The 11,010-nt window shown below is 49.0% G+C and overlaps 1 protein-coding gene across 4 annotated transcripts; it reads right to left on the bottom strand.

The window, feature by feature from the left end:
* Positions 1-952: 952 nt before the first annotated feature.
* Positions 953-10,840, bottom strand: LOC139321903 (coiled-coil domain-containing protein 157-like). Of its 4 annotated transcripts, none has more exons than XM_070950833.1 (10): positions 10,513-10,840; positions 9,663-9,834; positions 7,589-8,261; positions 6,417-6,494; positions 5,195-5,385; positions 4,044-4,220; positions 2,788-3,016; positions 2,266-2,405; positions 1,336-1,415; positions 953-1,235 (listed from the first exon to the last, which is right to left on the bottom strand). In XM_070950833.1, exons 1-10 carry the CDS (start codon positions 10,791-10,793, stop codon positions 956-958), a joined length of 2,301 nt encoding a protein of 766 aa, XP_070806934.1. In that variant the 5' UTR covers positions 10,794-10,840; the 3' UTR covers positions 953-955. The 4 variants fall into 4 exon arrangements, with proteins under 4 accessions (XP_070806934.1, XP_070806935.1, XP_070806936.1 ...); XM_070950834.1 differs by having other exon boundaries at positions 2,788-2,956; XM_070950835.1 differs by lacking the exon at positions 953-1,235 and having other exon boundaries at positions 1,351-1,452.
* Positions 10,841-11,010: the final 170 nt, after the last annotated feature.

Genomic DNA, 11,010 nt, shown 5'->3' with positions numbered 1-11,010 from the left:
TCCAATAGTTTTCTCCAGGGAAAGAGAGAGAGAGGGAGGGAAAGAGAAAGAAAGAGAGAGAAAGAGAAAGAGGGAGTGGAAGGGAAAGAGAAAGAAAGAGGGAGGGAAAGAAAGAAATGGAAAGAGAAAGAGAAAGGGAGGGAGGGAGGGAAAGAGAAATGATACTACAGAAGTTTTTTTTATGGTTGCTAAACGTAAAAATGAAGGGCATAAAAGTGCATTTATTACGTTTTTCTTAGAACAATTAGCTGAACAACAATTAGCGTGGCTTATTTTGTGGGCGTGGTTTGATGGTCATGTGACAATTCTTTAGGATTTAACAGAGGTACTGGCTTTTAACTGCTTGCAGAGCTGTATTGGTCTATCCATTTATTTTTGCAGGCACCGGTCTACTCATTTGTTTTTGGAGGCACCAGTGTACCCATTTGTTTATGGAGGTACTGGTCTACTCATTTGTTTATGGAGGTACTGGTCTACTCATTTGTTTATGGAAGTACTGGTCTACTCATTTGTTTTTGGAGGCACCGGTCTACTCATTTGGTTTTGGAGGCACCGGTCTACTCATTTGTTTTTGGAGGCACCGGTCTACTCATTTGTTTTTGGAGGCACCGGTCTACTCATTTGTTTTTGGAGGCACCGGTCTACTCATTTGTTTTTGGAGGCATTGGTCTACCCATTTGCTTTTGGAGGCACCGGTCTACTTATTTGTCTACTCAGTTTTTGTCCTTCTAGCCGATCAGCTGGGACTCAGGAGGCAGCAATAGATTGGGGGTGGGGCCAAATAAAAGGTATGAATAACAAGGGAGGGCGGGGAGGTAGAACCGGTTCGGTGATGTCATATCGTCACCGCTACCGGCTCGGCCAAACCAGGAGGAACCCACCACTGGCTGCATTTCTCGAGACCTCCCGTCCCCCCCAGTGACGCTCCTAGAGTCCTTCTTAAGCGCGCTTCTCTTTATTTCTGGTGGTTGCGGGTACAGTAACCTGGCGGAGGCAGGCGGCCTCTCCCTTTGGCCTGGGCGTAAGGGTTGCTTACTGCCTCCTTGTAGAAAAGATTGAACGGAGCAGGGCCCAAGGGGGTCCTGGGCGGCTGGTTGCCGGAAGTCCATTGCGGGGCGGGATTGTAGGCCGCGGGTTTGTTCGGAGGTCTGTGTCGCGAGGCGCTTCCTGTGGCGCTGCTGCTGATCGTCGGAGGCCTGGAAGCCTGTCCCTGAAAGCCGGACGCTGCGGGGTACCTGCAAAAGGAGCCGTCGGAGAAGCCGGTGCTTCAGAAGAAGCCTGTTTCCCCCGTCCCCCCGTTTCAAACCGATCTCCCTTTGGGGATAGCCCACTCACCCTACGGGAGGCGGCACCGCGCTGTCTTGAGGCCCGGGTTTTTCGGCCGACCGAATCCACAGCTGGGTTGGAAGTGCAAACTACGGAAAGAGGAATTCCCTGTTAGGCGTCCGTATCCTAAGAGACGGAAGGAAGGCACTTCTGTTGACGCTATCCGAGGAGTGCAGACGGATGTTACTGGGTCATGATGGAAAACGGTTGTCAGGGTGATATTCAGCCGGTTTGGACCGGTTCAAAGCTCATGTGCGGAAGGTCACGCCAGAGGTGGGATTCAGCAGGTTCTGACCAGTTCTGAACCGGTAGTGGGAATTTTGAGTAGTTCGGAGAACCCGTAGTAAAAATTCTGACTGGCCCCACCCCCCATCTATTCTCTGCCTCCCAAGTCCCAGATGATGGGGAGGAAATGGGGATTTTGCAGTAAACTTCCCCTGCCATGCCTGTCAGGCCAAGCCACGCCCACTAAGCCATGCCCACAGAATCAGTAGTAAAAAATTTTGAGACCCACCACTTCCCCTGCTGCTGGCCAAGTGGCTGATAGCCTATTGCCTTTGGATTTATTTATTTATTATTTATTTGGTTCGATTTATATACCGCCCCTTTTCCGGAGACTCAGGGCGGCTTACAATGTATTAAGCAATAGCTTTCATACTTTTTTTGTATATACCTGCTTAGTAGGGCTTTCGGGCCCCCCCTAAGCAGTGTTCTTTTTTATACAAAGTCAGCTTATTGCCCCCACAATCCGGGTCCTCATTTTACCCACCTCGGAAGGATGGAAGGCTGAGTCAACCTTGAGCCTGGTGAGATTCGAACTCGCAGTAATTGCAGGCAGCTGGTATTGCTTAACAGCGCTTTAGTCTGCTGCGCCACCAAGGCGCCCTTCCCCTCTGCCCCGTCCAGGGTGCCCTGGGAAACACCCCCCCCCCAATCTACCTTCTGCGTCTCCTGCTGGGGCGGCTCTTTCATTTTGCCTATCGCGTTTCGGAGACGGGAATTCTCTTCCTCCAGAACGCTGATGCGGATGTTGTTGGCCTGCAGCTGTTTTCCCATGTCTTCCATGACATTCCCGGAGACTGCCAAGAAACAAACCAGGTTTGGGGATCCGTGCCAGAGGGGAAGGGACGGAGTTTTTGGAATGGCTGTGCTCGAAACGAGGATGGGCGGGAGACCCCCCCCCACCCCGGGTGGCCCTTTGTTGTTAAAAATTGACCGTTTGCTGACTTCCGGTTGGACCGGAAGTCCCGTTTTTCACCGTCCCTGGGCTCCAGAGACTTTCTAGGAGCCTGGGGAGGGCCAAAATGGGCCTTCCCCACCCCACCGAGGCCCTCCGGAGACCCAGATTAACCTCACGTGGGGAGAACTTTGGTTGAGGGGTGGGTGGTCCAGATTCACAGCATTTAATCATCAAGCCGCTTCATCACACACACACACACACACACACACACACGGACTTACTTTCAAACTTGGTCTCGACGGGGATGTGAAGATCTGGGAAGAAGACCAAAAGTTTCTCCTTCTCCTTCATCTCGTGGATCAGCTCCCCGAGCTCGGAGATGGTCCTCTGTAGTTCGGAGGCAGATTGCTCCAAGCTCTGCTTCTCCTGCCTCAGTTTCTCGGTGAGCTTCTGGGTGGAGAGAGCGGTGCAGGTGACCTTGCAAGCTTTCTGAATTCTACAGCAGAGCTCCTACGGGGAGACGGAAACTAAGCCTGGCCTCGGAACTAGCGAGCGATGGGAGGAAAGCGCAGCAAAGAGCGATAGCATTTAGACTTGTAGACCGCTTCATAATGCTTTCCAGCACTTTCTGAGCGGTTTTATACAGAGTCGGCACATATGGCCCCCAACAATCTGGGTCCTCGTTTTACCGACTTCGAAAGGATGGAAGGCTGAGTCAGCCCTTGAGACGGTTAGGATCGAACTGCTGGCAGTGAGCAGAGTTAGCCTGCAATACTGCCTTCTAACCACTGTACAGGAAGGAAGGAAGGAAGGAAGGAAGGAAAATAGCACTTAAGACTTATATGCGGCTTCCCAGTGCTTTATAGCTCTCTCTAAGCGGTTTACAGAGTCAGCCTATTGCCCCCAACAATCTGGGTCCTCATTTTATGGAAGGACAGAAGGCTGAGTCAACCTTGAGCCAGTCAGGATCAAACTGCTGGCAGTTGGCATAATTAGCCTGCCATACTGCATTCTAACCAGAAGGAAGGAAGGAAGGAAGGAAGGAAGGAAGAGCAAAGCAATAGCACTTAGACTTATATACCACTTCACGGTGCTTCACAGCCCTCTCTAAGCGTTTTACAGAGTCAGCATCTAGCAAACCCCAACAATCTGGGTCCTTATTTGACCCATCTCGGAAGGATGGAAGGCTGAGTCAACCTTGAGCCAGTCAGGATCGAACTGCTGGCAATGGGCAGAATTAGCCTGCAATACTGCCTTCTAATCACTGTGCCACCACAGCTCTTAATAGCAACAGCACTTAGACTTATAGACCGCTTCACAGCACTTTCTAGCCCTCTCTTAAGAGGTTTACAGAGTCAGCCTCTTGCCCCCCCAACCATCTGGGTCCTCATTTTACCCACCTCGGAAGGAGGGAAGGCTGAGTCAACCTTGAGCCGGTCAGGATCGAACTCCTGGCAGTCGGCAGAATTAAGCCTGCAGTACAGGTATAACCCCCAACTTACGACCACAGTTCCTACCCCACTGCCTTTCCCCAGACCTTCTGGGCCTCCAGCCGGCTTTGCATCTCCCACTTTTCTTCCTGGATCTCCTTCAGCCTCTCTCTCATCATCTGCCGGTCATCTTCACTGTCGGCCATGGTGGTCTTCAGCTGCTCGTATTCTTGGTCCAGGCTGTCCAGCTGCTCCATTAGATTCTGTTGCTTGACCTGGAGGGACTGCAGGGGAGAGATGGAAGGGTGATATTATGGGGCTGAAATGCCAGTAAAATGAGATATATATATATATGTTCAAGCTATTTAGCTCTCATCAGCTAGCCATACCCTTACTTGGATTCGAACCTGATAGAAAAACACTTAATCTCTCTCCCGGCTCAAGCTGATAAAGGGAGGAGAACTTGTGGCTAGGAGGTTAATACAACTGCCTATTATGCAGGTAGCCCAAGTTCGAACCCGAGTAAGAGTATGGCTAGCTGATGAGAGCTAAAATAGCTTGAAATAGATGTATACTAGTCTCCCTTTATTTCTTTATCAGCAAATATAAATTTGATATATACATATACATACATTTTCTTACTTCTTCGTAGGATTTATGTGTGTTTTTCCTCTAGCCAGGTTCTTCCTACGTAACCAAGGTTTTTCTGCAGCCCTAGCTCAGTAGAATCACATCCACTCGATTCTGGGCTTTTTTCTTTTCTGGCAGCCAGCAAGTTCCAACTGCCGGGTGAGAGACTTATATAGATCTATTTCTAGCTTGTTAGCCTTCATCAGTAAGCCACACCCACATCTCATGTATCCTCCCTGTAAAGGTATAGTATCTATTTTCTTACTTCTTCGTAGGATTTATGTGTGTTTTTCCTCTAGCCAGGTTTTTCCTATGTAACCAAGGAAACTTGGTTACGGAGGAAAAACCTGGCTAGAGGAAAAACACATATACATATCTATCTATCTATCTATCTATCTATCTATCTATCTATCTATCTATCTATCGGTCAGCTAATCCATTGCTTCAAGAAAGCTTCAAGAGTTTTTCACAGCAAGCTTCATGGACATATCTCCTACTTTTCTTGGCATGAAGACAGAAGTGGCTTCTTGTTCCTTCTTCCATTTCCCAGTCTAACTTAGAGTTTCCTGGGGGAAGGACATATCTCCTCCTTGGACAGCCTCTCTGCCCCACTCCTAGCCCCTCTCACCTCCTGGTGCTGGAGCATGCTCTCCCCTCTCGCTCTCTCTTTGTTGAGCTCCAGGCTGGTCCAGTTCAGCTGCTCCTCCACCCTCTCCAGCTGGCTGCCCAGGGCCTTCAGCTGCTCCTCCCGCTTGTCTACTTCGCCCTTGTCCACCATCTTGGACTCCATCTCCTCTTGCAGATCCTTTCGGGCCTGTTCTGTGAAAAGCACAAGCGTTCGGGAGCCTGGGGTGGAAACAGCTGAGGGGCTCAGGAACTCGGTGGCTCCCGAGGCCTTTTCTTACATGTGTTTTAGGCTTAGAATAACAGAGTTGGAAGAGATCTTATAGGTCATCTAGGCCCAGGGTCTCCAACCTTGGCAACTTTTAAGACTTGTGGACTTCAACTCCCAGAATTCCTCAGCCAGCAGGGACTCTGGGAGTTGGAGTCCACAAGTTGCCAAGGTTGGAGACCCCTAGTCTAGTAGAAGTTTCTTCCTGGGACTGTTTGCTCCCCGAGCTTTCTCCCACCAGGATCTGAGATTTTGGTTGCAGTTTGATTAGTGCACGATAAGATGTCCAGTTGTAAGTTGAGGACTACCTATAGTAACACAGCAATTACAGTACGAAGAGATTAAGATACACCTAAGGTAGTCCTAGTGCGTATAGTCAAGGCGATGGTTTTCCCAGTTGCAATGTCTGGCTGTGAAAGTTGGACCATAAGAAAGGCCGAGCGCCAAAGAATGGAGGCCTTTGAACTCTGGTGCTGGAGAAGACTCCTGCGAGTCCCTTGGACTGCAAGGCGATCCAACCGGTCAGTCCTAGAGGAGATCAACCCTGACTGCTCTTTAGAAGGCCAGATCCTGAAGAGGAAACTCAAATCCTTTGGCCACCTAATGAGAAGGAAGGACTCCCCGGAGAAGAGCCGAATGCTGGGAACGATGGAGGGCAAAAGAAGAAGAAGGGGACGATGGCAGAGAAGGAGGTGGCTGGATGGAGTCACTGAAGCAGTCGGCAGGAGCTTCAATGGACTCCAGAGGATGGTCGAGGACAGGAAGGCCTGGAGGAACGTTGTCCATGGAGTCGCAATGGATCGGACACAACTTCGCAACTAACAACAACAAAGGTAGTCCTGGCTGAACGACTGCCCTGTTTAGCGGCCGTTCAAAATTACCACGGTGCTAAAAAAAAAAAAAGTAATTTTTCAACTAGAAACACCCGTCTTAAATTCAGTGTGCAGTTTGTTCTTACCCAGTTCCTGGATGGTGCTTTCCTGTACCTGCAGCTTTGCTTTCAAGGTGGAAAGACTCGCCTCCAGAGAAACAGCTCCTGAAAGAAGCCACACGAAAGACTCTTTAGGGGAGAGCAGGTCGAAACCAGCTAAGAGGAGAAGCGGATTCGAAAAGAGGAACGATTCTGAATTGGGGCCCGAAGAACGGAGAAACGCCATTCCGTCATTTTATTTACTTATTAAATTCACAGGAGCGGAGCGGTGGCTTAGAGGTGGAACTCTCGCCTCCCAATCACGAGGCTGTGAGTTCGATCCTAGGTAGAGGCAGATATTTCTCTCTCTCTGAGCACAATGAGAATATATCTGTTGAACAAAACTCCGTACTGGTGACAAGAAGGGCATCTGGCCAGTAAAACACTCTGCTAGCTCCAGCCCTCTCTAAGCGGTTTACAGAGTCAGCCTCTTGCCCCCAACAATCCGGGCTCTCATTTTATTGACCTTGGAAATACAGAAGGCTGAATCAACCTTGAGCCGGTCAGAATCGAACTGCCGGCTGGCAGTCGGCAGAATTAGCCTGCAATACCGCCTATTAACCACTGCGCCACCACAGCTCTGAAGACTTACAGACCGCTTCACAGTGCTTTCACACGGCCCTCTCTAAGCGGTTTACAGAGTCAGCCTCTTGCCTCTCCAACCATCTGGGTCCTCATTTTACCGACCTCGGAAGGACGGAAGGCTGAGTCAACCTTGAGCCGGTCAGGATTCTTCTCTGGAAGAAGGGAGAGCTCGTTCTGTGAGAACCAGAACGGAAGAACTGCTGACCTTCCGAAGCCTTCCCAACCTGGGTGCCTAAGATGGCATCGACGGCAAAAGCAGGGCTTAATCTTTTTGGAAGATACAGAACAACTAAAACTCGGACCACACGTTTTCTGAATAGTTTTAATCCCAGAGCTATAGTTGCACTCAACAATGAACTAAAGGGCCGCCATCAGTGAGCTGTTGGAAAGCATTACTTGGTCTGTTGTGTGGATGTTTGGGTGGTTTAGGGGTGGGGAATTGTGGTGGGTGGGAGTGTGTTTGGGGATTGTTATGTGTGTTGGGCCTGGTCTTTGGGTGTTAAGTGAATTTCGTTGTATGGGTATACTGTGTGTACACGTACAATGACAATAAAGTTATTATTATTTATATTTACGGTTTCCGAGGTCCTCCTTCGCCTTCTGCAGCTTGGCCATCAGTTGCTGGCTTTCCCTCTCCTTTTTTTGCAAGAGCTTCTCGGTCTCCTCCCTCTGTTGCCTCTTGGCTTCCTTCTCCTTCTGCAGACAGCCGTCCAGGTTCTCCAGCTGCTGCTTCAGCTCGTTCTTCTGCTTCTCAAACTCTTCCAGCTCCCCCTTCAAAGGGTTGATGAGCCCCATCAGCATCTGGATGTGTTTGTTGATGCGGGAAAGGTCCTTGCTCTGCTCGGTGGCCCAGTAGCCGACATCCATGACCGTGAGCAGCTTGCCTCCAAGTCTTTCCTCCACCATCTTCAGGAACTTGCCCAGGGAAGACGAGATGTTCAAGGAGCCGCAGAGGTCGATGATGGCCTTGCCCACTTCCTGCAGGCTGGCCTGAGTGCTTTCACAAGCATCACAGGGCACCAGAGCGCTCTCGATCGTCTGGGAGTGGACACTCCGGCCGGGCAGATTAACCGAAGGATCCGAGCGGGCACTGAGGGCATTGTCCAGCAACCTGCTGCCAGCGGAAGACGTTAACGGAGAGTGAAACATGGGCAAAGTCACATCCGACTCGGGAGACCCACTTTTCAAATGTTCGTTCTCAGCTTTTGTGGCCCGGAAGGAATATTTTAGATTAGGAGCATATTTTTTCTAGGCACAAAAAGGGGGAAAAACAAAAACAAAAAAAACTGGCATCTTAGTACGAATTATTATTTCACGTAATATAAATAATAAATTCCACCTTGCAGGTTGACACAGCTCACTTTGGACGAAATTGGTATAATCAAAGAAACGAGTCGTATAACGAAATTTGGGACATGGCAACGAACGATAAATTAACAGCAGAAATTACATTTAAAAAAAAGGGATGATCAAAGCGAACAATTATAATGAAATACGGGGGGATTTTATAAAATCGGTGTTGGCGGAAGGCAAAGGGAATAAACCTACTCAAGAATATATGTTGTTTTGGAGGGGATAAGGGCACAAAATTGGAATATATTGTATATCTTTTAGTTGTTATAGATGAAGAAATATAAAGGGAGGGGGGGAAATGGTTTCCGGGATGGGTTGGAGATGCACTGTAATGTTTTTTTTTTCCTCTTTTTTTTTTTTTTTGTATTTAGATGTATATGTAATATGTTTGTATTATTTGTATTTAAAAAATAAATTTAGAAAATGCACACACACAAAAACCACTTTGGCCTGAAATCACTCAGAATGAAATTTGGGGAGGGGGCAAGGGAAAGAAAAAAGGAAAAAAAGGAGCCCAGGGGCTGACATTTTGGATCAAACAGCTTTGGAATATTTTAACCAGATAATTAGAAAAAGAAAAAAAATTTTTTTTGCTGCTCTGTCAAGCACTTGAAACTGACAACGGACAGTGAGGAGGTTGGGGAGGAACATAGGCCAGTCCTGGGGGCTGGGGAAAGCTCGGAGGAGGGCTCTGCGTTGGAGGCAGAGAGGAAGCTAGACGGCAGGGAGGAGAGGAATAGCTAGAGCCGGTTCCCAGTGGCCACACCTTGGAGATTGGCCCCTCCCATAGGACATAAAAAGAGGAGCGAACAGGACGTGGGCTTTTGCAGGAAGCAATTAGTTCATTTGGTCGAATTCAAGATTGGAAAGTTCTGTTCGTGACTCTAATAGAATCTGTGCCAAGTTTGGCCTTGCCCTGCATTTGGAAATGGCTTCTCTGGCAGCGTTCCAAGGGAGATAAGGTGGGTGTTGATAAGCGTTCCTCTGAAAGACTGTTTACCAAAGCCTTGTTGGCTGTGAATGACAGTCATTTAAATTAAAGAGGTTTGGCGGGAATTAAGACTGCTTCATGCTTTCTAAGGAAGCCTAGATGAAAACAACATGCTTGTATGCAACTGCAGCAGTGAGCAGATTGATGGATCGTGTGGTTTGGAGGCCTTGCCCTCTTCGGCGGAAGGTTTCTTCTCGGCTGCGTCCCCGAGTGCGGCCTGTGAAAACTCAAGAGGAGAAACTCCAAGGGGAAAATATATATATATATATATTTGGCTGGACTGGGACAGACGGACATTTGCCTACCTCGGCCACCAGCTGCTGGTAAAGGGCACCCAGTTTCAGCATGCTGTTCCAGTACTTCCTTACAGTCAGCCCTATAGACATGGAGGGCCCTACCGCCCGGGAAGTGGGCACCGCTTCTTCGCTGATGAGGCTCTCGGTATATCCCGTGAAACTCTGGAGCAGCAACAGAAGCCTTGGGGAGCCAAAAGGAAATCTTGCTTTCATTTCATGGCAAACTCCATGCCCCACTGCTCCTTCCTTAAGGAAGCCCAACACATTGCAGGACAAACGATATTTAAAAAAAAAAACAAAATCACGGAAAATTAAATGGAATTGGCAAGACAGGGGGAAGAACAGCTCAATTAATCACCCCTGTGCTGCATGTGGTTCTCGACGTACGACCAAATCATCATCATCCTTTTAATGACCCCATAATCCCTTGCAGGATGGAGTCTTAGGCAACTGAATGGAGCTGAGTATTTTACTGGCCGGATGCCTTTCCTGTCGCCATTGCTGAGTTCTACAGAACTGGTAGTAAAACCGGAGGGAGGCTCCGCCCACCCATCCCGACGTCATCAAAACCGGCCCCATTGCGAACCAGTAGTAAAGGTAAGTAGAACCCACCGCTGGGGCGCGGATAGTTAGGTGGAAATTCCAAAAAATTTCCTACCTTTTCCTGTGGGCGTGGCTAGGTGGGGGAGGGGTCATGTGACTGAGTGGACATGGGCGTGAAGTGACGTCAAGTTGGCCACGCTCACTCAGTCACATCCCCTCCACTTGCACCTAGCGACGCCCACACCGAACCGGTAGCGTAAATTTTTGAAACCCACCAGTGAGCCCAAGTCGCGGGAAACTTCAGGTGTAACTTTACCTGTCGATCACCAGTTCCAGAAGAACCACGTGAGAATGCTGGGTAAATTCCGGGTCATTCTCCACAAAGTCATATTGTCCCATCAAAGCCACCAAGTCCAAGTCACAAGACACTTTATCTGGGAATTTCCAGGAAGGGAAACGCACCGCTCCAGCGTGGGAGAACACGCTGATGACTGTCCCTTGGAGATCCGTGATATCCTTCCGCAAGCTCTCCATGCAGTTTTGGTTAACCAACAAACTCACCATGATGTCCCCCTCCCCAGATGTCCTTTGAACCATAAGAAAAGCGCCTTTGAGTCTTCAGACAGATGTTCCTGGAGGGAAGCAGTTCAGGTAAGACGCTGGCATGAAAATGGCTTACCTGAAAGCATAGGAAAAGCAAGTGAAAGGGGAAGCTAAGGGAAAGAATAAAGCAGAGGTCTTCACACTTGGCAGCTTTAAGACTTGTGGACTTCAACTCCCAGAATTCTCCAGCCAGCAGCGCTGCTGGCTGGGG

This window comes from Pituophis catenifer, unplaced genomic scaffold (assembly GCF_029215685.1).
Source record: "Pituophis catenifer annectens isolate HBS135680 unplaced genomic scaffold, rPitCat1.0.hap2 SCAF_10, whole genome shotgun sequence".
Taxonomy (NCBI): domain Eukaryota; kingdom Metazoa; phylum Chordata; class Lepidosauria; order Squamata; family Colubridae; genus Pituophis; species Pituophis catenifer.
The sequence above is the reverse complement of the archived record's forward strand: the minus strand, read 5'-3'. Positions and strand labels throughout refer to the sequence as shown.